The sequence below is a fragment of the Aspergillus puulaauensis genome, chromosome 7 (assembly GCF_016861865.1).
Source record: "Aspergillus puulaauensis MK2 DNA, chromosome 7, nearly complete sequence".
NCBI lineage: Eukaryota > Fungi > Ascomycota > Eurotiomycetes > Eurotiales > Aspergillaceae > Aspergillus > Aspergillus puulaauensis.
The window spans coordinates 508140-528208 of NC_054863.1; the positions used below are offsets into that span (position 1 = coordinate 508140).

At 50.4% G+C, this 20069-nt stretch overlaps 9 protein-coding genes across 9 annotated transcripts; 3 read left to right on the forward strand and 6 right to left on the reverse strand.

The window, feature by feature from the left end:
• Nucleotides 1–311: 311 nt before the first annotated feature.
• Nucleotides 312–1429, reverse strand: APUU_70215A (uncharacterized protein; the record flags this gene model as incomplete). The annotated part of the gene is made up of 2 exons (XM_041695063.1): nucleotides 312–916; nucleotides 973–1429. The coding sequence occupies 2 exons, from the start codon at nucleotides 1427–1429 to the stop codon at nucleotides 312–314; spliced, it is 1062 nt and encodes a 353-aa protein (XP_041560831.1).
• Nucleotides 1430–3547: 2118 nt separating this feature from the next.
• On the reverse strand, nucleotides 3548–4711 carry APUU_70216A (uncharacterized protein; the record flags this gene model as incomplete). The annotated part of the gene is made up of 5 exons (XM_041695064.1): nucleotides 3548–3799; nucleotides 3863–3931; nucleotides 3988–4147; nucleotides 4219–4580; nucleotides 4643–4711. The coding sequence occupies 5 exons, from the start codon at nucleotides 4709–4711 to the stop codon at nucleotides 3548–3550; spliced, it is 912 nt and encodes a 303-aa protein (XP_041560832.1).
• A 1102-nt stretch (nucleotides 4712–5813) lies between these two features.
• OLE1_2 (stearoyl-CoA 9-desaturase sdeA) lies at nucleotides 5814–7236 on the reverse strand (the record flags this gene model as incomplete). The annotated part of the gene is made up of 2 exons (XM_041695065.1): nucleotides 5814–6943; nucleotides 6999–7236. The coding sequence occupies 2 exons, from the start codon at nucleotides 7234–7236 to the stop codon at nucleotides 5814–5816; spliced, it is 1368 nt and encodes a 455-aa protein (XP_041560833.1).
• A 1493-nt stretch (nucleotides 7237–8729) lies between these two features.
• On the forward strand, nucleotides 8730–10513 carry APUU_70218S (nucleobase:cation symporter-2 family protein; the record flags this gene model as incomplete). The annotated part of the gene is made up of 2 exons (XM_041695066.1): nucleotides 8730–8988; nucleotides 9036–10513. 2 exons carry the CDS (start codon nucleotides 8730–8732, stop codon nucleotides 10511–10513), a joined length of 1737 nt encoding a protein of 578 aa, XP_041560834.1.
• Nucleotides 10514–10695: 182 nt separating this feature from the next.
• On the reverse strand, nucleotides 10696–12264 carry APUU_70219A (MOSC domain protein; the record flags this gene model as incomplete). Its single annotated transcript, XM_041695067.1, has 2 exons — nucleotides 10696–10796; nucleotides 10911–12264. The coding sequence occupies 2 exons, from the start codon at nucleotides 12262–12264 to the stop codon at nucleotides 10696–10698; spliced, it is 1455 nt and encodes a 484-aa protein (XP_041560835.1).
• Nucleotides 12265–12694: 430 nt separating this feature from the next.
• Nucleotides 12695–13980, forward strand: APUU_70220S (uncharacterized protein; the record flags this gene model as incomplete). The annotated part of the gene is made up of 5 exons (XM_041695069.1): nucleotides 12695–12737; nucleotides 12788–12995; nucleotides 13051–13103; nucleotides 13155–13774; nucleotides 13822–13980. The coding sequence occupies 5 exons, from the start codon at nucleotides 12695–12697 to the stop codon at nucleotides 13978–13980; spliced, it is 1083 nt and encodes a 360-aa protein (XP_041560836.1).
• Nucleotides 13981–14127: 147 nt separating this feature from the next.
• Nucleotides 14128–15264, reverse strand: APUU_70221A (uncharacterized protein; the record flags this gene model as incomplete). Its single annotated transcript, XM_041695070.1, has 1 exon — nucleotides 14128–15264. One exon carries the CDS (start codon nucleotides 15262–15264, stop codon nucleotides 14128–14130), a length of 1137 nt encoding a protein of 378 aa, XP_041560837.1.
• Nucleotides 15265–16851: 1587 nt separating this feature from the next.
• pre8 (proteasome core particle subunit alpha 2) lies at nucleotides 16852–17901 on the reverse strand (the record flags this gene model as incomplete). Its single annotated transcript, XM_041695071.1, has 5 exons — nucleotides 16852–16970; nucleotides 17026–17628; nucleotides 17687–17737; nucleotides 17787–17806; nucleotides 17858–17901. The coding sequence occupies 5 exons, from the start codon at nucleotides 17899–17901 to the stop codon at nucleotides 16852–16854; spliced, it is 837 nt and encodes a 278-aa protein (XP_041560838.1).
• A 391-nt stretch (nucleotides 17902–18292) lies between these two features.
• On the forward strand, nucleotides 18293–19294 carry APUU_70223S (uncharacterized protein; the record flags this gene model as incomplete). The annotated part of the gene is made up of 2 exons (XM_041695072.1): nucleotides 18293–19102; nucleotides 19157–19294. The coding sequence occupies 2 exons, from the start codon at nucleotides 18293–18295 to the stop codon at nucleotides 19292–19294; spliced, it is 948 nt and encodes a 315-aa protein (XP_041560839.1).
• Between the last annotated feature and the right edge of the window lie 775 nt (nucleotides 19295–20069).

The following is a 20069-nucleotide window of genomic DNA, read 5'->3' on the forward strand; positions in this document are numbered from 1 at the left end:
GTGAAATAAATATATAACTCAAAACTCTTCGGGTATCTAGCCAGTATTCCCCACCCAATTAGACGGAATTCTGGTGAATGCATAGTTATATATTGAACCCCCCCCAATTCGCTACAATATGGTAACATTTTCTTCATGCAGCATATTTCCTACATAAGTTGATATACTAATGTTTAATCCCACCCCTATATCATCCAGCCAACGACTACTGCCCCTCCGCATCAATACTCTTGTAACACTCCCGCGGAGTGTATGTACGTATGTGCTTGCCTATATATATGATATATATGTATGACATCCACCCACTTCGATCACTGTCTACCAACCATCTTACTTGTGTCGAAACCATGCACGAATGCCCAGAAAAACGCACTCATAGCACTCATGATTGCATCCCAGCTGACACTACTGCAAGCCGGATGAACATACACAGTGTCCCACAACTTCTTCACGAACTCGCCATAAGACAGGTCCGTGCCGAGTTCTTGCGATGCCAGGAAAGTCAAGTAGACCTGCAAGAGAATCGAAGCTGTCGCCACCCACTTCATAAAGACAACATAGCGTTGGGTGCAGGTGGAAATTTGTCGCTGTGCCTCCGCTTTTTCAGAGGGCTTAGGCGAGGAGCCTCCTGGGCCCAACAAGCAGGGGACAAAGACCAAAAAGTGAGGTGCCAATAGGATCAACATGAAATTTTTCTGGTACGCATAGATAGGGACGGCGAGAGTGTCGAGAAGTGAGAGCGCGACTGGGACAACTTCATAGAGTAACGGCGGGTACCATGAAAAGAAAACACTCTTCTCATCAGGTCGTGCAGATACAGTAATTGCAGCAAAGAAAAGGTTTGCAGCAAAGGCGACACTGACAGCCTGAGCCAGAAGCATGAAAACCCAAACATAGGGTATGCGGTATCTCCGACCTGTTATAGTTTGTTATTCATGGAACCGCCTAGCCTTGCGATTGAGGGTAAAATACCTGTGATACCAAGGAAAAGACTCCAACCAATCGTCCATCCAAAGATCTGACCACTCCACCAGACTCGTGCTGGAGTTTCAGACACCGTTTCCCAAGCCTCTTGGAAGATGTACGTATTGTACAACCAAAGGCCCATGCGGGTAATGAGAGGCGTCTCTTCGGTTGCATACGGCAATCCCTGCGGGCTAGTCGCCCAATTGTCGTATGTGCGGATAAATAGCGAGATCATGTAGTACCATGTAGTTCCAAGGCTCATAGCAGCCAGGAAGAGAAATAGAAACAGGTGCGTTCGCCGCTGGCTATTAGCCCAGTCATTATTCTTCTGGCGTGCCTGGTACCGGGCATAGATTGTGCGACAGCAGGTGAAGGCCAGGGAAATTATTAGAGAGAGGTACCCAAGAAAGAGGAAAATGGACCGATAGTGAACCGGCGGGTTCTCGAGCGTGGAGTCAGCCATGTCTTCTGCTATCTTCTGCTATCATGGACGAAGGTATCCGATTCTACTAGGGACCAAGAGAGTCAGATCACTCAGGTGGGAATCTGCGTCTAAAGCCACGGAATCCCCCATCTTCAGCCCCCACCAGTGTCAAAGCGTGATTAGAGGGATTTGTGACCACTTTTTTTGGCGGGAAGAAGCTGAAATTCGTTGCTTCGACCCACTTAGCCGGGTAAGTTATCCAAACCCAATTAGGAAGTGTCGACGGCTTCAAGTCCGTTATGATACTGTAACTTTGGTAACTTGAATAATAGATTGCATGCAATACAGCCGTATTGACTGAAAGTGTACGAAAAACGCATTGTGAGTCTAGCTTTGTCCCGCCGTTATATAATGCCGAGCAGCTAAAACCAAGCGAGATCCTTGGTGTTGAGCATGGCTGTGATGCTTACATTAAGTAATTAACATTATAAAGCCTGTAATATAACAGCACCTTGGCAATTCAATTACAGAGCATTCTAATGCATTGGTGCTGAGAAACGCGACATTATGGTTTCTATACTAGCGGAACAATCGCATTGTTCATTGTTCATATGCTGCAGAAACCCAGCCCGCCCGGACTCGCGAGGATCCACATTTGTTCCCAGCCAACCGGTAGCCGAGGCACGATGCTTCGACGAGTAGACCGCTACTATGTCTTATCTTTATACCATAGCAAACATGATAATATAATTCCAAGCGTTAAACATTAATTCGTGCCATATTAAATACTTATCCAGGGGATAAGAAGCCTCAAAAAGCCGAAATTATTTACAATCCCACCACCAGGCACTGTTCTTATAGATAAACTCGTTCTCACTCCCAACAAGCATGCCCCATTTCTGGAAAAACCATGGTGTGACCTCCCAGCTGCGAGCATCCCAGGGAGCTCCATCTCCACGTCCATGTAAAGATACATATGAAGAACGGTTAAATTGCATGCCCCCGTGCATTAAGTCAAAACACAACGCATCTTCATCCAAAGCTCGCTGACTGCTAGCCATTACCGACAAGGCACGAGAGCGGAATGAAGGGAAGGGAATTATGTCCAGATAGGGATGGTGGTCAACTGTTACCTGTTCGGGGACTGGCTGGAGATCGGGTTTCAAAGCAGCCGTCTTATCTGGCGTTGTCCTAATCACTTCGTCAATTGAGGACTGTCCCGATAGGTGTAATGTCAAGTTCTCACCATGGCACATCTGGGCGGCTGAGTGTGAAGGGTGAGATTGCGTCGTCATTTACAATTTGCTCAAATGACATGCCCATATGTCGGGCTATCTCAACAAAGGCGGATGCGTGTGTATTTAGTCGTAGCACCCTCGGAACAGAAGTGTTGCAGGCCAGGAAGCACCACCTCTCCGGACCAGTCAATCGTGCCAAAAACTGAACACCAGCGAGGATGACCGTGGAAATAGCGAAACGAGAATCAATCTGAGGCTCGACCTCAGAGAACCAACATGCAAGACAAAGGGTTTTCCTCTTCTCGAACAAGGAATCATCTAGACAGTATCCCATGGATATGAGGCCATACTTTGCAATGGCCCCAATATCCAAGCCCTCTGCATCCAGGATTTTTGCAACATTTTCTATGTCCGACACTCGGGAAAAGTAGGACAAGAAACTATCAAACTTCAATTGTGGTTGTGGACATGCTGTCTTGCCCCTGCAGCCGGTAGAGCTAGCACTTTGTGTGAACACCCCATCCGGTATTAGGCATCAACGCTATGCACTTACACTATGATGCGATGATTGAATACATTGGACCCTTTTATCGCCTGTTCTAGTTCCCGTCGGCGCCCACCTAGCCAAATAATTCATGGTTAAGAGGCGTGGCCCTGTCCACAGTGGCTGGAGAGCTTACGGCTGCGTCGTTGTGCTTTTGCATTTTGCTCACGCCGCCGAGCTTTATTCCAATCCTGAATGGGGGTTGTATCCATATTTAAATATTGTCTTGTTGGGATTTAAAATGAATTGACAGGCTGAAGTGGGAAAATGGATAGGATGCTTGACTGTGTCTCGGGATGCTGTCAACTGCCCGGAGATAAACGGAGATAGATGTCTTAACCCCTTTACTAGTTACTCTATGGAACACTCTACAATTTAGACATATGGCTTGATCTGCTCTTCGTTCCATTGCCAGAACTTCTCGCTCGCCTCACCATCAAAGAGGTCCGCTCGGCCACCTACCAATTTCCCCGGGGGAACAACTGCCGCACTGGTTAGTAAACGGGCAATACGAGGTAGATTTCCTGGCTTACCCCATGTCTCAGGCTGCTGAACGTCAAGGTCTGGCTGGAGGCCTGCATAGAGCTGGGTATAGGCCCCAATCTCCGGCCTTTGCGATATGAGACGCTATTAAAGTGTCAGTAACGTGGCCCCCTCTTACAGTCTACAACTCGGGGCTAGGAATCTCACAATGATAACTAGTAGCCAACCTGACATGGTACGCTGCAGGCCGGTGATGGCAACACCTGGGTCAAGTGCCTAAAGACGTGATTAGAAAGGACGTATATCCGTCAATGCGCTGTTCCTGCACTCACCAAGCTTGCGATGCCATCATCCTTAGCGCGTCGAGCCAGCGCTGCCGCCTGGAGCACGTTTCCTGCCTTGCTTCTTCCGTACTTTACCCAGGCCCATTCATCATTGTGATAATCAAGGTTTGTGAAATCGATAGCAGGGGTGGGAGCTCTCGGGGCAACGCTAGATGACACCCAAATAACACGGACGGAGCTGCAGGTAAGCCGGCGGCAGTCTTCGCCAGAGTCGGATACAGGAGCTTGGTCAACAGAAACGGGCCGATGTTATTTGTCCCAAGTTGAAGCTCATAGCCCTGTTTGGTCTTGGATCCCTGGGGAGGAATCATGACTCCGGCATTATGCCATAGTGCATGGAGTTGACTTTCCTTCGCCAGAAATGCGTCTGCCGAGATCTTGATTGTTGACAGGTCGGAAAGATCAAGGTGGAAAAAGTCTACTTCACCGGCCGAATTGGGGAAGTCGTGCTTGAGATCGTCTGCGACTTGCTGTAGCTTTGCTGTGTCGCGAGCTGCTAGGTATACTTTGCCGTTGCGTCGGTAGAGGATTCTGGCCAGGAGGAGGCCGTATCCGGATGTCGCACCGGTTACTATGAATACCTGTTTTCCTTCTGTCAACGTAACCCGGACATATTGTTTACTGCGCATTAAAGAAACCTCACCTTACCAGTCTGGTCCTGGAGATTGGCCTCCGTCAACGGAGGGGCGGGCGATGACCAGAATCCACCCATTTTTGGTTATAGGAAATAGTTATTTGTTCGAAACCCAGCCTACACCTTCGAAAGAGGGGGACTTCCATATATACACAGTCTACTACGGATATATACTATGAGACAATATGTGCTTGGGATCTGCCACTCTTGGCTGTCAGCATTAAGCTCCAGGCCTTGTATTGGCGAATGTGGATGGCAAAGTGGAGCTACCGTAAGGTAACTTATAGAGGGCGGGGGTTCATTTTCGACATACCACCAGGGCTACCACGCTTCACAATATTGCGAATTCCTACTAACAATGACATCAGTCTGAGTCAAGATGCGTGAATACAGTTTTTTCCGATAAGTGCGTCACTCGCCGGATATGTCGACATCCGTTGCATGGTCGCTGATGGCCGACAGCCTTAGTAGGAGAGCATACTAATTGAAGCGTATAAAAATAAATCCAGACCTTTATTGTAGTTTAGGAAAGTCCGAAAGATATTTTTATCTGTGGTATTTCCACTAATATGTAGGTCTACTTGGTAGTTAAGGTATAGGCTTGATATAGGTAGTTCGAAAGAGTGGTCTTGGTAACACTAACAATAGCCAACTACCTTTCCGCAAATTGGTTAAATCTTGGGATTGGAATGGAAGCTAGCATCCATACTTCTCAAATTTTCAGATCTATATGTCAAATATTGAAGTTTATTTCATTGAACAATGTGAGGGTAGTCAGGTGACGCGACTAATTTGGACTAAGTAAATACAGCGGGTGGACTCTGGCTGAACTTTAGAAGCTGTGTTCTCCACTAGGCCTTAACTTGACCGCATCTCTTGGAAAATATCTTTTCTATGTCGAAGGGAGTAGACTTGACATTTACAGAAGACAGAAGTCGAAAAATGGTACGTAAGTTGATGGCATATCTCATTCAAGTCTCGCTTTTAGGTAAAGACGTATTATACTAATGGTTCGACTGCACCGCCAGACATCGACCGACCAAAACCCGCAACTCCAGATCTAGAAAAAAAAAAACAACAACTGATAGAACGCCGGTGTGCTAAGTCGCGAACCCGGAAGAGAGGGAAAATGCTAAGCTAATTAAACAAAAACGATAAAGGAAAGAGGTGGCTACCAAGATTACGCCGCATCCGCGGTGGGAATGGACTCGGGGATCTTGGTGGGCTGCTCGCCAGCCCGAATGACGCGTTGGCCTGACCCGTCCCGGACGTACTCGACGTTCTCCTTCTGAGCGCGCTTCCAGATCTCGACTTCGCAGCCGCCACGGATGACACCAACACGCATGGTGGAGAGAAGGTTGTGGGCGGCATTGGAGTGGTAGTAGACACCACCGTTGAACATGGCGGTGGCGTCCTTGCCGATTCCGGAGTTGATCATAGCCTTACCACCGGGGTGGTCCTTGATGAAGTCGGTCACATCGTGAACAACACCAGCAATAGCAACGAGGCCGCGGCCGTTCTTGGCCTGCTCAACATAGTCGTCCCACTCCAAGACAGGGAGTTGGTCGAGGGGAGTACCCCAGTCGAGAATAGCACGCTTACGGTCGAGCTTCTTTTGGAGTTGCTGGACGCGGCCCTTTTCGATTTCGTTGGTACGGAACTTCTTCAGGTCATACGCGAGACCAAGCTGCTTCCAGGCCCAAATACTCCACTTCGTGGGGTCATACTGGTGCCATTCAATAGCATTCCGGTAATCAGATGGGAATTCGTGGTGGAAGTTGTGGTAGCCCTCTCCAAGGGTGACGAGAGCGGTAATGACGTGGTCACGGGGCGAGTTGCGGTCATCGAAAGGCTGGTCACCGAGCCAGTGGGCCAAGGAGTTGACACAGAAGGTTGCCTGCTGAACAAAGAAGATACGCAGGATACCGGCGTAAATGAAGCCACCCTTCCAGTCGCCCCAGCCAAGACCAGCAACAAGCATTGGCACAGCCAATCCCATGCCGAAGACAACCTTGAGGTAGTTGCGGTGCTGCCATACGACAACGGGGTCCTCGTTCAAATCGGAGATATCGGTGCGGCCGATACGCTTGGGGTTCTGCTTCATCACCATCCAGCCAAGGTGGGAGTAGAGCAGGCCCTTGCGGACGGAGTAAGGGTCTTTCTCGGTATCGGTGTAGCGGTGGTGAGCCCTGTGGTCACGAGCCCACCAGCGAATGGAACCTTCAACTGCACCACCACCGACGGCAGCGAGCCAGATTCGAAGAGGGAGAGTGGCGGAATACGAGCAGTGAGCCCACAGACGATGGTAACCTGTTGATGTTAGCATTCGATATCGAGAAACGTTCATCAAGGAAGCACCGCTTACCTGCTGTGATACCGAGACCGGTGAAGAAATAGTATATGACGGCCCAGATGGCAGTCTTGAGCTGCAGAGGCACCCAGAACGACTGGACGCACCCATACATAGGGATTCCAAGGATGAGGAAGACGTTCAACCAGTTGACATGCTTGTACCAGTTGTGGCGATTGATGGCCGTATCGGCGATATGGACCTTCTTAGCATCCGGGGCGCGAGCCCGGGCGTCCGCCGTTTGTGCAGACATGATGGCAGATCCTGAGTGTATGGAAGTGCTCGATCAAGCGTGAGTCTATGTGATGAAGAACGGTGGGGGAAGGAGGGCAAAGAGGTATTTAAAGAAAGGAAGCAGAAAAGCGGAGAGTTGGAAAAAAGGTCGAGGTCGACTGGGGGCCCACCACGGAATGATGTTGGGGATCAGGACTCCTAACGGGCGGACGGCCACATCGATGCCAGGAGCACAAACACAAAGGAGGGTCGGGAAGTTAGACAAAAGAGTGGCCAAGCGCCTTATTGGAGAGCCGGATCATGCGATATCGAAAGTTCCGAGGTCAAGACGGCTTCAGGATGTGTGAGAGCAAGGGAATCTCCAGAAGATCGCTCGAAGTTGTTCCTCCAACCAATTGATGCGGCGGGCTGGACTTGTTGGGGCGAGAAGCAACCTGCATCCAGTTAGCTGCCACCCGTCGGGACCCGCTGGTTCAACAATAATGGTCGCTGCTGATTGGCGGGCGGGTCACTATTTTGGTGTCTTTCCTCAACGTTCCAGATATGGGCTGTAGGGCCAGGGCGGTGGCGTGAGAGAGTCAGCGCAAAGTTTGTACGGGGAACGGGAGTGGCTCAGTGGCTGCCTCTTCCGCGCGTCGCATAATTAGTCATCTACATTATTCTGGGATAAACCGGTCCTCCTTGCAGGGATTTCGCAGGCCCAACGATCATTACATCTCTATGATTCATAAAGCTATTCCTGGCAATTCAACAGTCAATCAGCACGCCAGAAGCTTCGTGAATATTAAGGTGCTCGGACACCCAGACCTCGGCTAACGGAGATTGCTCCACGGTATTATTGTGTACTCTGTACTCTGTACTCCGTATGAAATCACATTCACGGACCCTGCACCAGGCCCTGATCTTTTTCTAGAATTCCTGGTGACGTTGTTTTTCTGTGGAGAGGTGATTGACCAAAGGCCTTGACTAATATCACTATACCAGTAGATGATTGGTTGTGCTGGAATGCTTTTGAACCGTGCTCCAGCTACCTAAAGTTCGGCGCCTGCATCTCAAGGCCGATGCAAGAACGGAGTCTAGAAAGCTCAAGCGGTTCTAGAAAGACACCACTTCGTAGAGACATGAACCACTACTAATGCCGAAGGTGTGGCAGGCTCCGGTTGCAGTATGTCGGCGCCGCCCGTTGCTGCTGCTGATAAGAATCTGGGGGCGCCAACTCCAGTCGGCCTTATCTCTGGCTCCTCCGTAATCTCAACTTCCCTTAATCTCAAGCCTAGCTGTCGCCGATAACGGTTGACATGATTCATTCCCTCACGCACGGCTCCGGCAGATTCCTTTCTATCGCTATCGCGATGTCAGCTCTATATAGAGTATCGCGTCCGGTCGAGCGCTTGTTCATGGCGTCCGATTTTTTGCCCCCGAGCTAAGCGAGACGATCCCCGCGCGAGTTTAGCTCTGCCCAGCCTCACAGCAGCTGCTTATTTCTGATCTTTGTTCACACATTGAGATATCATGGACGGCCCAGATCAGATCGGGCCAGACCTCAGCCCTAAAAGGACGCTCCGTGACCGTTTGCGACGGACGGTCAACGCTTTCACCACCAAAGATGGACTGGTTGGGGACTACGATTATGCGTTTCTCTTCACGCCGAGGCTCCCATTTATCAAGCAAAAGAGGAGGTCTGCGCCGTTTTTCGGCCTCGAGGACAAGATTCCCGTAATTCTAGCTCTGCTGCTGGGGCTGCAGCATGCGCTGGCGATGCTGGCTGGAGGTACTTCCGGTTCTCACTCGAAATCTGTCGCATACTTATCTTCTTAGTGATCACTCCTCCGATCCTTCTGGCTGGCTCGTCCGGTGCAAACTTCGGCTCTGAAGATTCACAATACCTCGTCTCGACTTCCCTAATCGTCTCCGGTTTTCTCTCCGCTATTCAGATGCTTCGCTTGCACATTCACAAAACGCGATATTACGTCGGCACAGGTCTGGTTTCGGTGGTGGGAACTTCGTTTGCGACAATCACAGTGGCAACAGGTACATTCGCGCAGATGTATTCAACCGGATACTGTCCAGTGGATGATTCAGGCGCAAAATTGCCCTGCCCGAAAGGATATGGAGCGTTACTGGCCACCTCCTGCCTATGTTCTTTACTGGAAATCGGGCTTTCGTTCATGAGCAGCAGGCTGCTGAAAGCTCTCTTCCCGCCCATCGTGACAGGCCCTACGGTCTTCCTGATCGGGGCGAGTCTGATCTCGAACGGAATGAAAGACTGGGCCGGTGGTTCTGGCACATGCGGCAGCAACCCTGGTGACGGGTCACTTTGCCCCAGTGCAGATGCTCCCCACGCCTTACCCTGGGGTAGCGCCGAGTTTATTGGACTGGGTTTCCTCGTCTTTGTAACCATCATCCTCTGCGAGCGATTCGGCTCACCCATCATGAAATCCTGCGCTGTGATCGTCGGCCTGCTAGTCGGCTGCATCGTCGCCGCCGCCTGCGGCTACTTTGACCGGTCCGGTATCGACGCTGCACCCGTCGCTTCGTTCGTCTGGGTCAGAACTTTCCCGCTAAACATCTACGCGCCACTAATCCTACCACTCCTTGCCGTCTACATGGTTATCATGATGGAATCCATCGGCGACATCACAGCCACCTGTGACGTCTCACGGCTACAAGTCTCCGGGCCGACCTTCGACTCCCGCATCCAAGGCGGCGTTCTAGGAAACGGCGTAACCTGCCTCCTCGCCGGCCTGTGCACAATAACACCCATGTCTGTCTTCGCACAGAACAACGGTGTCATCGCCCTTACGCGCTGCGCAAACCGTAAGGCCGGGTACTGCTGCTGTTTTTTCCTAGTCATCATGGGCATCTTCACGAAATTCGCCGCCGCTCTCGTCGCAATCCCTTCTTCCGTCCTTGGCGGCATGACCACATTCCTCTTCTCGTCTGTTGCAATCTCTGGAGTCCGCATCATGTGTAGCGTTGACTGGACACGTCGGAATCGATTCATCCTAACCGCCTCTTTCGCGGTCGGTATGGCGGCGACGCTGGTGCCGGATTGGTTCTCCTATGTATTCACTTACAAGGGCGATGACCACGCGCTGGAGGGTCTTCTCCAGGCCGTGGAGTTGGTCATGGCCAATGGATTTGCCGTTACGGGGTTCTTAGGCTTAGTTTTGAACTTACTTCTGCCTGATGACCCCGAGGATGAAGCTCGTGTTGTCGAGTCGGATGATGGATCGGCTTTGGCTGATAATGAGCCCGACGCGGGATCTTCGAGGGATCCGACAATTAAAGCTTAATCTTGACTGCGCAGGATAGGATATATCTGCCTATTTAGGCTGGCTTGGGGTTTTGATTAGACACCCGTTTTTGAACCATCTGGGCTCTCTAACTACCTATTATATAATACATATATACATATATCATTCGAATAATCGTACACCACCAGTTTTACGACCTAATAAATTATATAAATAGCCAATTAAACCCCCTCCACATTCTCGCCTGGTTTCAACATCTTAATATAACAATGCTCGCCCGTCTCCAGGACAGACACCGCATCTCCAACCCGAATTCGGGATTCTACGGTTCGCCCGTTAGCACACCCTCAGCAAACAACATAAAGAAAAGGAAGGGAAGGGTTTGCCCCATGGGTAGGTAGGTTAGACAAGGCGATAAACAACAAGGCAGACCCACCCTGTACAGCCGGAACCCCTTGCATTCCCAAACAAGCATTTGTCAAATCGCCCTTATCGATGCGTCTATAGCTCTTCAATGTCCGATCCGGTTCCCGGGGGTGTCGAATCCCAGTGTCCGGGTCGACATTGGGGAGTTTGCACCGGATTGTGCGGCAGGCCGTGTATATCACCAATCCCGATGCAGAATGGTTTGGTCCGCTGGTCTTGGTTCCCGAAGCATCATCTCCTGCAACTATGTTTGCAGTAGGAGCGGATAACGGTGATGATGACGCTGCTGCTAATGATGGAGGCGAGATACGAATAACCTTCCAGTCATCCTCCACAAACGCCCCAGGACCCTGGATGATAACATTCGCTCTGAAGCGCCGACTGCTCAGATGCTGGATGTCATCCACGCAGTGCAAATTAACGTCTCTTACACTGGCAAGACCAAGGAGGTGAATTGGGTACGCGTCTGCGAAGCCGGTCGTAGGCTGGAAACCAAGATCCTGTTTGCGAGGGGCGTTGCGGTAGATTTCCCTGGTGTGGGATGGGTTTACACGGAACAGGGTTATATGTCGGTTGTGACTCTGACTTGGTTCATGCGGGATGAGGAAGTGGAGGAAGGAGGGTGGGATGAAGTGGCCGTAGTTGTAGGCCAAGGGGTTATCTTTCCAGATTTTGACAGGGGTTAGTGGGAAATTGCGCTGTTTGTCTGGACTGGGGGGAGGATGAAGGGGAACTGTGAATAAGGTTTCCCTTGGGATGATGTTGAAGTAGATGCCGGCTTTGATCATGGCCGAGTGCAGAAAGTTGCGGCCAACACGGGGGTAGTATATCACCATAACACCGCGTGATTTAACCTCTTCGAGTTCAGGATTGTACCCTGGAATAGCCGGATCAGGAATCCAAATCTCCGGACGGACGAGAGCAAGTCTGCTAAAGCCGCGATTGCGAAGGGTACGCGCTACCCAAGTCGACCCATCTTTGGGATCCTTGCAAGGCTCCGCCTCCGCAAAGCAGAATTGCCTATCAAAGGCAAAGCCTGTGGCGACGACATCGGCTTCATTCAGCTCAACCCCTGCGCAGCTCTTAAGCGGGTATGTAAAGAGCGCTTTCACGCGCCATGCTGGACGCCCTTGCTCGTCTATGCTGTTTTCAGGGACACCCTGGTTGTACTCAGGGTGGAATTCATCGTGCAGATTACTTTGGCTTGTTAGGAGTCCGAGAATGCGGCAGCCTTTTGGGATATATGAGCTTTTGACGGAGTGCTGGGCCACAGCACATAGCGTGAATAGCAGAGCGCCTGCTATGGCAAGCATGTTATTGATTAAAGCGGCATTCTGATCAGCTGGGGATTCCAGCATTGCCATTTGCAATGAAGCAGAGTCGGCTTGTCGACTTGCTCTCAACCGGTTAGGTAAAAGTAGTCTCGGACCTTGGGCAGTTTATATACAGATATTTGACACCATCAACCTCATCTCCTGGAAGAATTGCTCATATGGATCTGGTTGACGGCCCTTTATTGGCCGAATGGGTCATCCATATTTAGGTTAGCTTTAGGTCTAGGGCTCCATAATCACATGTTAGCTCTTCACGTGTTGCTGATAGTGCGGGTTTCCTGTTTGGGTAAGTACGCGCCTGCGAGCTTCAGCCCAATCATCACGTATATCGTGGTGGTCAGCAGTGCCGACGCAGGTGTTTCTGCAAATTTATATGGCGAGGTACATCTCTGGTGTCATATAATTCGGAATGAGACGAAGTGACAGGCTTGTTGTCGATTGATCGCTCATTGTGTTCAAAATGAACACGCAAGAATTACTCAGCCCTGCAACCCAAAGACCTCGTACGCTGTCCCAGTAAACCGTTGCATAAGGTGGATGCTAATTAATGTAGGCCCGGTTGTCTCATTTTCCGCGTCACAGTCACTGCAGGCGTCGGCGTCTCTCAATGTAGATGCCGTTTCCACCGGTCTGCCTCAGCTAGATGATGCAATCAGTCCGCCGTCCGTAGGGGATGAAGGCGACAGCGAGCCTCGAGGAATTCCTTATGGGCAGGTTACGGAGGTGTTTGGCCCCCCCGGAGTTGGGAAAACGTCTCTTGCGTATGTTGTCTTGTAGGCAGGCCAACATATAATTACAAACCTAACATGAATTTAGATTGAGCATTGCCTCGAAAGCTCTACAAGCAGGGGGGAAAGTGGTTTGGATTGGTATGAGGCCCAATGTATCCTCCAAAAAGCTCAGCTAACGTGTGACTCAAGATACTGGGTCTCCATTGCCACGAATACGTCTACGTGAAACACTACAAAGATCTATCCAGCACTCCAAATCATCTCAGACTGTAGAAGAGCTAGTCCAAAGCTTGACTCACATTAGAGCTCAATCTCTGGCCCATCTAATTGCCCTCCTGCTCCATGGCCCGTCAAATTTCCCACCCGAGGGCTGCACCTTACTAGTCATCGACTCTGCGTCAGGACCGTTCCCATCATATTTCCCGAACCCAACTGAGCTAAAGGCGCGTCTTGCGCATTCGAAGACCATTGACAAATCTCAAGTTCAATGGCTTATGAATCGAAACGCCAACGTCACGAGCGACTTAGCAAATCAGCTCACGAAGTTGGCGACAACCCACCAAATGGCAATCCTTGCTATAAATCAGACCAGGACTCGAATTAAAGGCCAGCCACGTGCGACGCTCTGTCCTGTTTTGTCCGGTGGCTCGTGGGAAAGCAGTATAAACACTCGCCTCGTTTTATACAACGATTTTTATACCACTCAAGACGCGTCTGACAGCATTCGGTTTGCCGAAGTGATGAAGAGAGCCGGAAGGTTATTAGCCCTGCGTTTGGAGGAGAACATTATTCCCTTCGTTATTGAGACGGTAAGCTCTCACAATCTACATATTCTTCATTCGCTTACAGTGAGAAGGACGGTCTGCGAGCCTTAGGCAGTCATCCGTCGCCTCCTATGGCCGCTTTCAGTCTAGACGAGGGGCAAGACTCCAATATACAGAGAAAACGCAAGGTGGATGAAATTGCAGACAGTCAAGATGAAGATGACTCCGATGCCGGCCTTCTCGAGAAGTGAAACTCAACGAAAGCAAATCATGACAACTATGACACTAATTATATCCTGCGCTGGCTATATTATATTACAAATATATAGTCGGATTATATGGCCCATGCGAACGTCCGAGATCCCTGAACAAAAGAGACATGGTGTAGTCATTGGGACCTAAAAGTCGTCGCGATGGCGACGCTCAACCCATGTTTCTGTCATCGCCAATATCTTGTCCCCCGGCACATCAATGTTTGACTGAGATCGAGGAGCCCTGGACACAGAATTCGTGACTGAACCGCGGCCGAAATTAACCCCGCCCCGTACTGCCGACGACATTCCACCAGGCGGATTCGAAGCCTGCAACGAACCCAAGTGGATCGGGCTTCCGATCAATCCGGAGCGTTGATTCCCGTGGACAACGTCAACGAGCTTTCCAAGCACCGCAAACTCCAGCTTCAGTTTCACGCTGTAGATGACGCCTTTCAGCGTGATTTGGATCGCGTATACGCTGGCGTACTCAAGGCCCAGCAACGCCAGGTCCATGAGGACAATTATCACGTTGATTCCCACCAGCTGACGCATGATTCTCTGATTCTCGCGGCTGGAGCCGAGCTGGAGCATTTTGACGGTTTCCCAAACATATAGTACCGAGATGATGACTTCCTGGACGGTGAACCCCGTCATTTGGATCTTTTCCATGATGTTATAGCCCTCCACCCAGGGAGAGCGAACCTCCTTATCGTTTTTGATGACATTCGAGCCATAAGTCAAAACTGTTGTTGGCACGTGCAGGAAAAAGATATTTGCGATAATCATATACAGAACGCGATGGAGGACACGTTCATCTCGAAGCACAAGATGCAACCGTGAATACAGAACAAAGGATTGTCCTGTGACCATTATCCACCAGCCAATGGTGAGGATACTGACAGAGAGTGTTGAATTCACGTGGCTGAAGAATTTCAACAGAAAGCCAACCGAGTATGGCACGACCCCGAGTACCCCAGAGGCTAAAAGACTCCAAAAGTACAACCCTCCCCACCGCCGAAAGGTCGAAAGCACCAGGATGACGAGTTCAAGGACATTGTAGCAAGACAGTGAAATAAATATCACCAGTATCGCCAGTAGGCCGTCGGAATTTCCATTGCTAAGCTGCCCAGAGATTCCATCATAAACATCTTCAGTATCAGACACAGACATAGCGTGACAATAATGGCATCTAAATAACGAGTCAACACAAGGACCACATGAACAAAAGGTCGAGCAACCCCGTCTTTCTCGACGGGAGATGAAGAAGCAGGATCCCAGCATATGGACCTTAAGGAATTTCAAAGCAGCTTAAAGGGGAGCACCCACCATCCGATCTCGAATCGGAACCGTTCGAGACGCACAGAAACACCGGTAGCCGCTGTTGACCTACCCGCCAGGTCCCAGCAATTGCTTCCTGCAGCGCAGAGTAATAATACGATGCACACAATGGCCACCGCTCCGTCCGGCCCCCCCTTTCTCCAGGAAACCCTCCTCTAATCCCAGGCCAGACCAAATAGCAAACAAACAATAGACCCTGAAAACCTTGAAGGCCCGTAGCGAGGATAGACACTGAGTGACCGATCTGAGCCGATGCGTCGCTTCCCTTCCATATCCAACGACTTAAAGCCCCTCCTCCTCGACGACGACAGAGCAATCGAGACTAGGACCTGGCCACCAGAAGAACAGCACGACGATGAAACAGCGTGACAGGGGTACCAGCGTGAGATCCAAATTCAAGTCGCACAGAACCACACAAAACCACCCCTCATTCGTGATCAAATAAGGAAAATCCCAGATGAAGCACGCGAGGATGAAGAGGTGACGTTTGTTGTTACAACTCCAGCCAGCCCAGCACACCAAGCAGTACGGTACCTAAGCGCAGCGCAAATCCTTTGCTGTTTGCTCTTGGAAATCCAATCCGAGCGTGCTATTGCGGACGCGATAATCCGGGGAACCAAGATTTAATAGTTTTCCGGGTTATGATTATGAAAGGAAACAGAGTTTTTGCCCCAGCAGGGCTGTTCAAGATTAATTGGAGGCTCGCTTGAACGCCTCTTTCAAATTGGAGTCAGTCCAGAGTCTCTAGTCAACCTATTTTGGGGGCTGGGCAGGGCAGTGGCAAGGATTCAGCCACTAGGACTGCGCGCCCGGACACAACACGCGCCTTGGTGCTTGTAAGCGGCAGATCGTTAGTTCTCGTCGACGAAACATGTTCAAACAACACATTAATAAAACTCCAGTGTTGGTCTGCGTGACCGTCATGTTGATCTGCCTTTGACTGAGAAAATGCGCGGATGGGAGGGTGCCTGTGGATGCGGGGCTCTTGGTCCGACCTCTGACTTCATGACGCATTGGGAGGGGGGTTTACTCCAATTCACTGACTTGCATGATTACTTCGATACCGCTGGACATCGTCGGCTACTAAGTAATTCCTACTGGACAGTGACACGGAAATGTCGCAGGTCGGTTCCGATGGTTGGGATGGTACAACAGGGTTCTCCCAAGTCTCGGTGGTAAAATGGTTGCTTGGCTGTTCATACACTTTGCTTGGTGGTTGGATCGCAGCTTGGCAGGAGACTACGATACGAAGTACATGCATGAAACAAGTGGTCTGTTGTGGGACTAAATGCCGTTCATTTTATGAGACTAAGGTGCGTTCATTTCGTGCTTGGCTCTTTAATGATCGCCAGTGGTTGGCGCGGATTCTGTGTTTCAGCCGGGCTGACGAGCGTATCATACAGTCGACAGCTGATACTCTCAAGGTTAAGTAGCGCAGTTGTAGAAACGAGATATGCAAAGGTCCTTGTCAGACTTAGTAGGCGTCTATTATGCCACAGTTCTCCCGGCTGGATAACATGAGCGAATCCTTCACAGACTGGTCAGGTAGTCTTCGATCTCCTCTTTCGTCAAATTTCTAAACCTAGGGCCACGGGCTCCCTCAACACCTTCGTAGCCGAGTAGATGGTCGGCGGGAGGTCCGACGATACCTAATACCGAGAATTAGGATGCGACGCGCGGAATACATGTCCCCGGGGAACTTACCAATTTCTATCGTGTCACCATTCATCTCACCCTCGATTGTCTCCTTCAAGGTCAGAAGAGCAATGTGGATGGCGTCCTCAAGCTCAAGCCCTTCGGTGTAACGTTTCTCAAGGAACGTCTTTGCACTCGTGGCATGCTTTCCGATGGCCGTGGCCTTCCATGGGTAATAGCTGCCGCTGGGGTCGACCTGGTATAAGCTGGGTCCTCCCTTTAGGGTACCGCCTGTCTTTCCTGTGGCCTTCTTGGGTTCGTCCTCATCTTCCTCGTCAGCCTGCTCGGACTCGGGTTCAACACCATCGTCCCAACCCGCCATCAGCAAGCTGACACCATATGGTCGGACACCACCAGACTGGGTTGCCTCTTGCACAACGCGAGCAACATCCTGCACTAATATCCGGGTTGGTGGGTATTCGTTATAGATACGCTTGTAGCCGGTGTGAGAGACCTTGCGGGCCTTGTCGACGAGCACTCGGTAGTCGGGGCTCATGCCAGCATAGACCATGCCAATGTCGGGTGTGACGACGGAGATCTTGGAGAGGGAAGGAGGGTCAATCAAAGGAGAGGAGGATTTCTTTTCAGTAGCCAAGACGATTCCATTCGTAGCTGACGGGAGGAAGTGCAATTAGCAGTTGTGTTTACCCTGGGTCCTCCGCACACCTACCTTTGATTCCGAGGGCAGTTACGCCTTGGTTGACCGCGTTCAATGCATATTCTACATCATCAGCATAGTCACTCAAAGTGACGCATTGGGTGGATGGTACCGATCTGAACAAGCTTCCCGCTGTGAGGTGTATTAGTAGCTGAGACCGGTCATCATTCGAGCTCCGCTTACCTTGGGGAGAAGGTGGTGAGGGAGAAAGAGTATCTGTCGGCCATCGGGACGTTTTTCTATTTCCACAAGCTTCACAAATGTCTGATAACTGAAGAAAAGAGGGAGAAGTGATAGCTGAGATGGGAGAAGGCCGTGGAGGATAGATAGCACGCAGGCGGCAGGATGTTACGTTCGCCTTGGGAGTTAGCCCAGCTCCGACCAGCTCGCCAAGCTAGAGGGCGGTGAGGGGGCAGTAACCAGAGCTCTCACTCTCCACTTTGAGTCCACTCAACTTCCTCCCCGTCGCCTTTTTTTTTTATTTTTGTTGCTTTTTACCTGCCGCGCTAGATTTGACTGTTGTTAGTTTCTTGCTGCGTCTAGAGACTCCGGCCATTTATGTATTTGGCTGTTATGATATCTACATACTATGAGGCTTTTTTGAACACCTAGAACACCATGGAATGGCTAAATACGCCAACCTGGCAATTCCCTTCGCAATCCTCGCGTGCGGATTCCACAAACTCCGAAGGAAACCAGAACCCTGAAGAGACCCAGCAGGCTGGGGATTCAGGCAATCCGCCGGAGCCTCCCAAAAAGCATTATCCGAATCGCGTATGTCGCATCTGCCTGGAGTCCGTGCCTCCCACATTTGTTCCCCCGTCGGAGCACGTGCCTGGCTTTCTCCAACGTGAGCCACGAGTCGTCTACGAGTCGGAAGACCCAGAACTTGGTCGTCTTTTTCGGCCCTGCAAATGCAAAGGCTCTTCCCGTTATGTCCACGAGGGATGCCTTCAGACCTGGCGACATGCCGACCCGAGCTATGGCAGGAGACACTACTGGAATTGCCCGACATGCGGCTTTCAGTACCGGCTAGAACGTCTCACTTGGGCCCGCTGGATTAGTAGCACCATGACTCAGTTGATCCTAACCTTTGTCGTCCTGATCTTGACCATCTTCATTCTTGGTTTCATTGCTGACCCTATTATTAACCTTTACGTTGACCCCGTGGAGACAATATACCATGCCGATTATTGGGAGGGCAATAGCTTATCTGGAAAGCCAGCTACTTGGTTTGAACACTTCATGAAGGGGATGGCATCACTAGGGCTGCTGTCTTTCATCCAAGTCCTTTACGGTCTGTCGCCGTGGCACTGGTTCAACGTCCGATCGTCTACCATCGTTCGTGGCCGCGTCAACTCTGGGAGGAACCGAGTGTCCAATCTCAGCTGGATTGTCATCGTGCTCGGTATTGGCAGTTTTCTCTGGGTATGAATAACCGTAGATCTCAACTCTTCTTCGATGGCCACTGACCACCTTTAGGCTGTCTACAAAGGCGTAAGAGCCTGGAGCCGCAGGACCTTGGAGAAGGCGGGTGAGCGTGTTATGGACGTACCCTTGCCTGATGACGAGGAAGATGGTGATGAGACTGAGCAGCCTGAACGACCCAAGACAGAGTAGTGCACTCAACTGTATCCATTGGTTGTTAGCTGCGCGGTCCGATATGGTATAATGTTTATATCTCTGATACGCACAATCTTAAGTTGTCACGCTCCTCTCCATGACGTGCCAATTAGTCAACGTGCGAATAACGACACTGACCCTCTTAACCTCGGAGTAATCTGGGAGGCGGATACGTTGAGAACGTTTTGTTCCCATCTGTCCCTCTGCCTCGTCCAACCAGACGACTTTCGTGGGAGGGTCTAACTGCTTACCCGGTCCATTCCGGCGCTCAAACCGTGGGTGTTTCTCTCACAATGGGTGATTTTCACCGTGGGCGTTTTCGATTGAGGTGCAGTACATCGCATGTTATGTAGTTGGGTTGATATAGCAATGAATAACACTTATTCGTCTCAGAAACACCAGCTGTCCCTCATTGCGACCCATGGATGTCAATAAACAAACATTTAAATTATCTAATTTGTCCACCCAGTCTCGCTTATGGCCTTCGAGTTCGTTGCCTTTGTTGTTGCGTTTGCACACAATCAACATGATAGGCCTTTCTGGATGGCACCTAGATTCAGAGCCAACGTTTGTTGCCATTGCTCTGATAGCACAATTTATATCGCCTTATCATGATGCTCAAAACTTTTCTTCAACTTGACTCACTATTCAGAGCCTTCAAGCCTAGGCTTCTTGGCCTGCTCTTTCTTTGCGTGCTTTATCAGCAGTGTGTAGCAAATGGGCTCCACCCAGTGACTGGATATCAAAAGGGCTGGGTGAGTGCATTCACAAC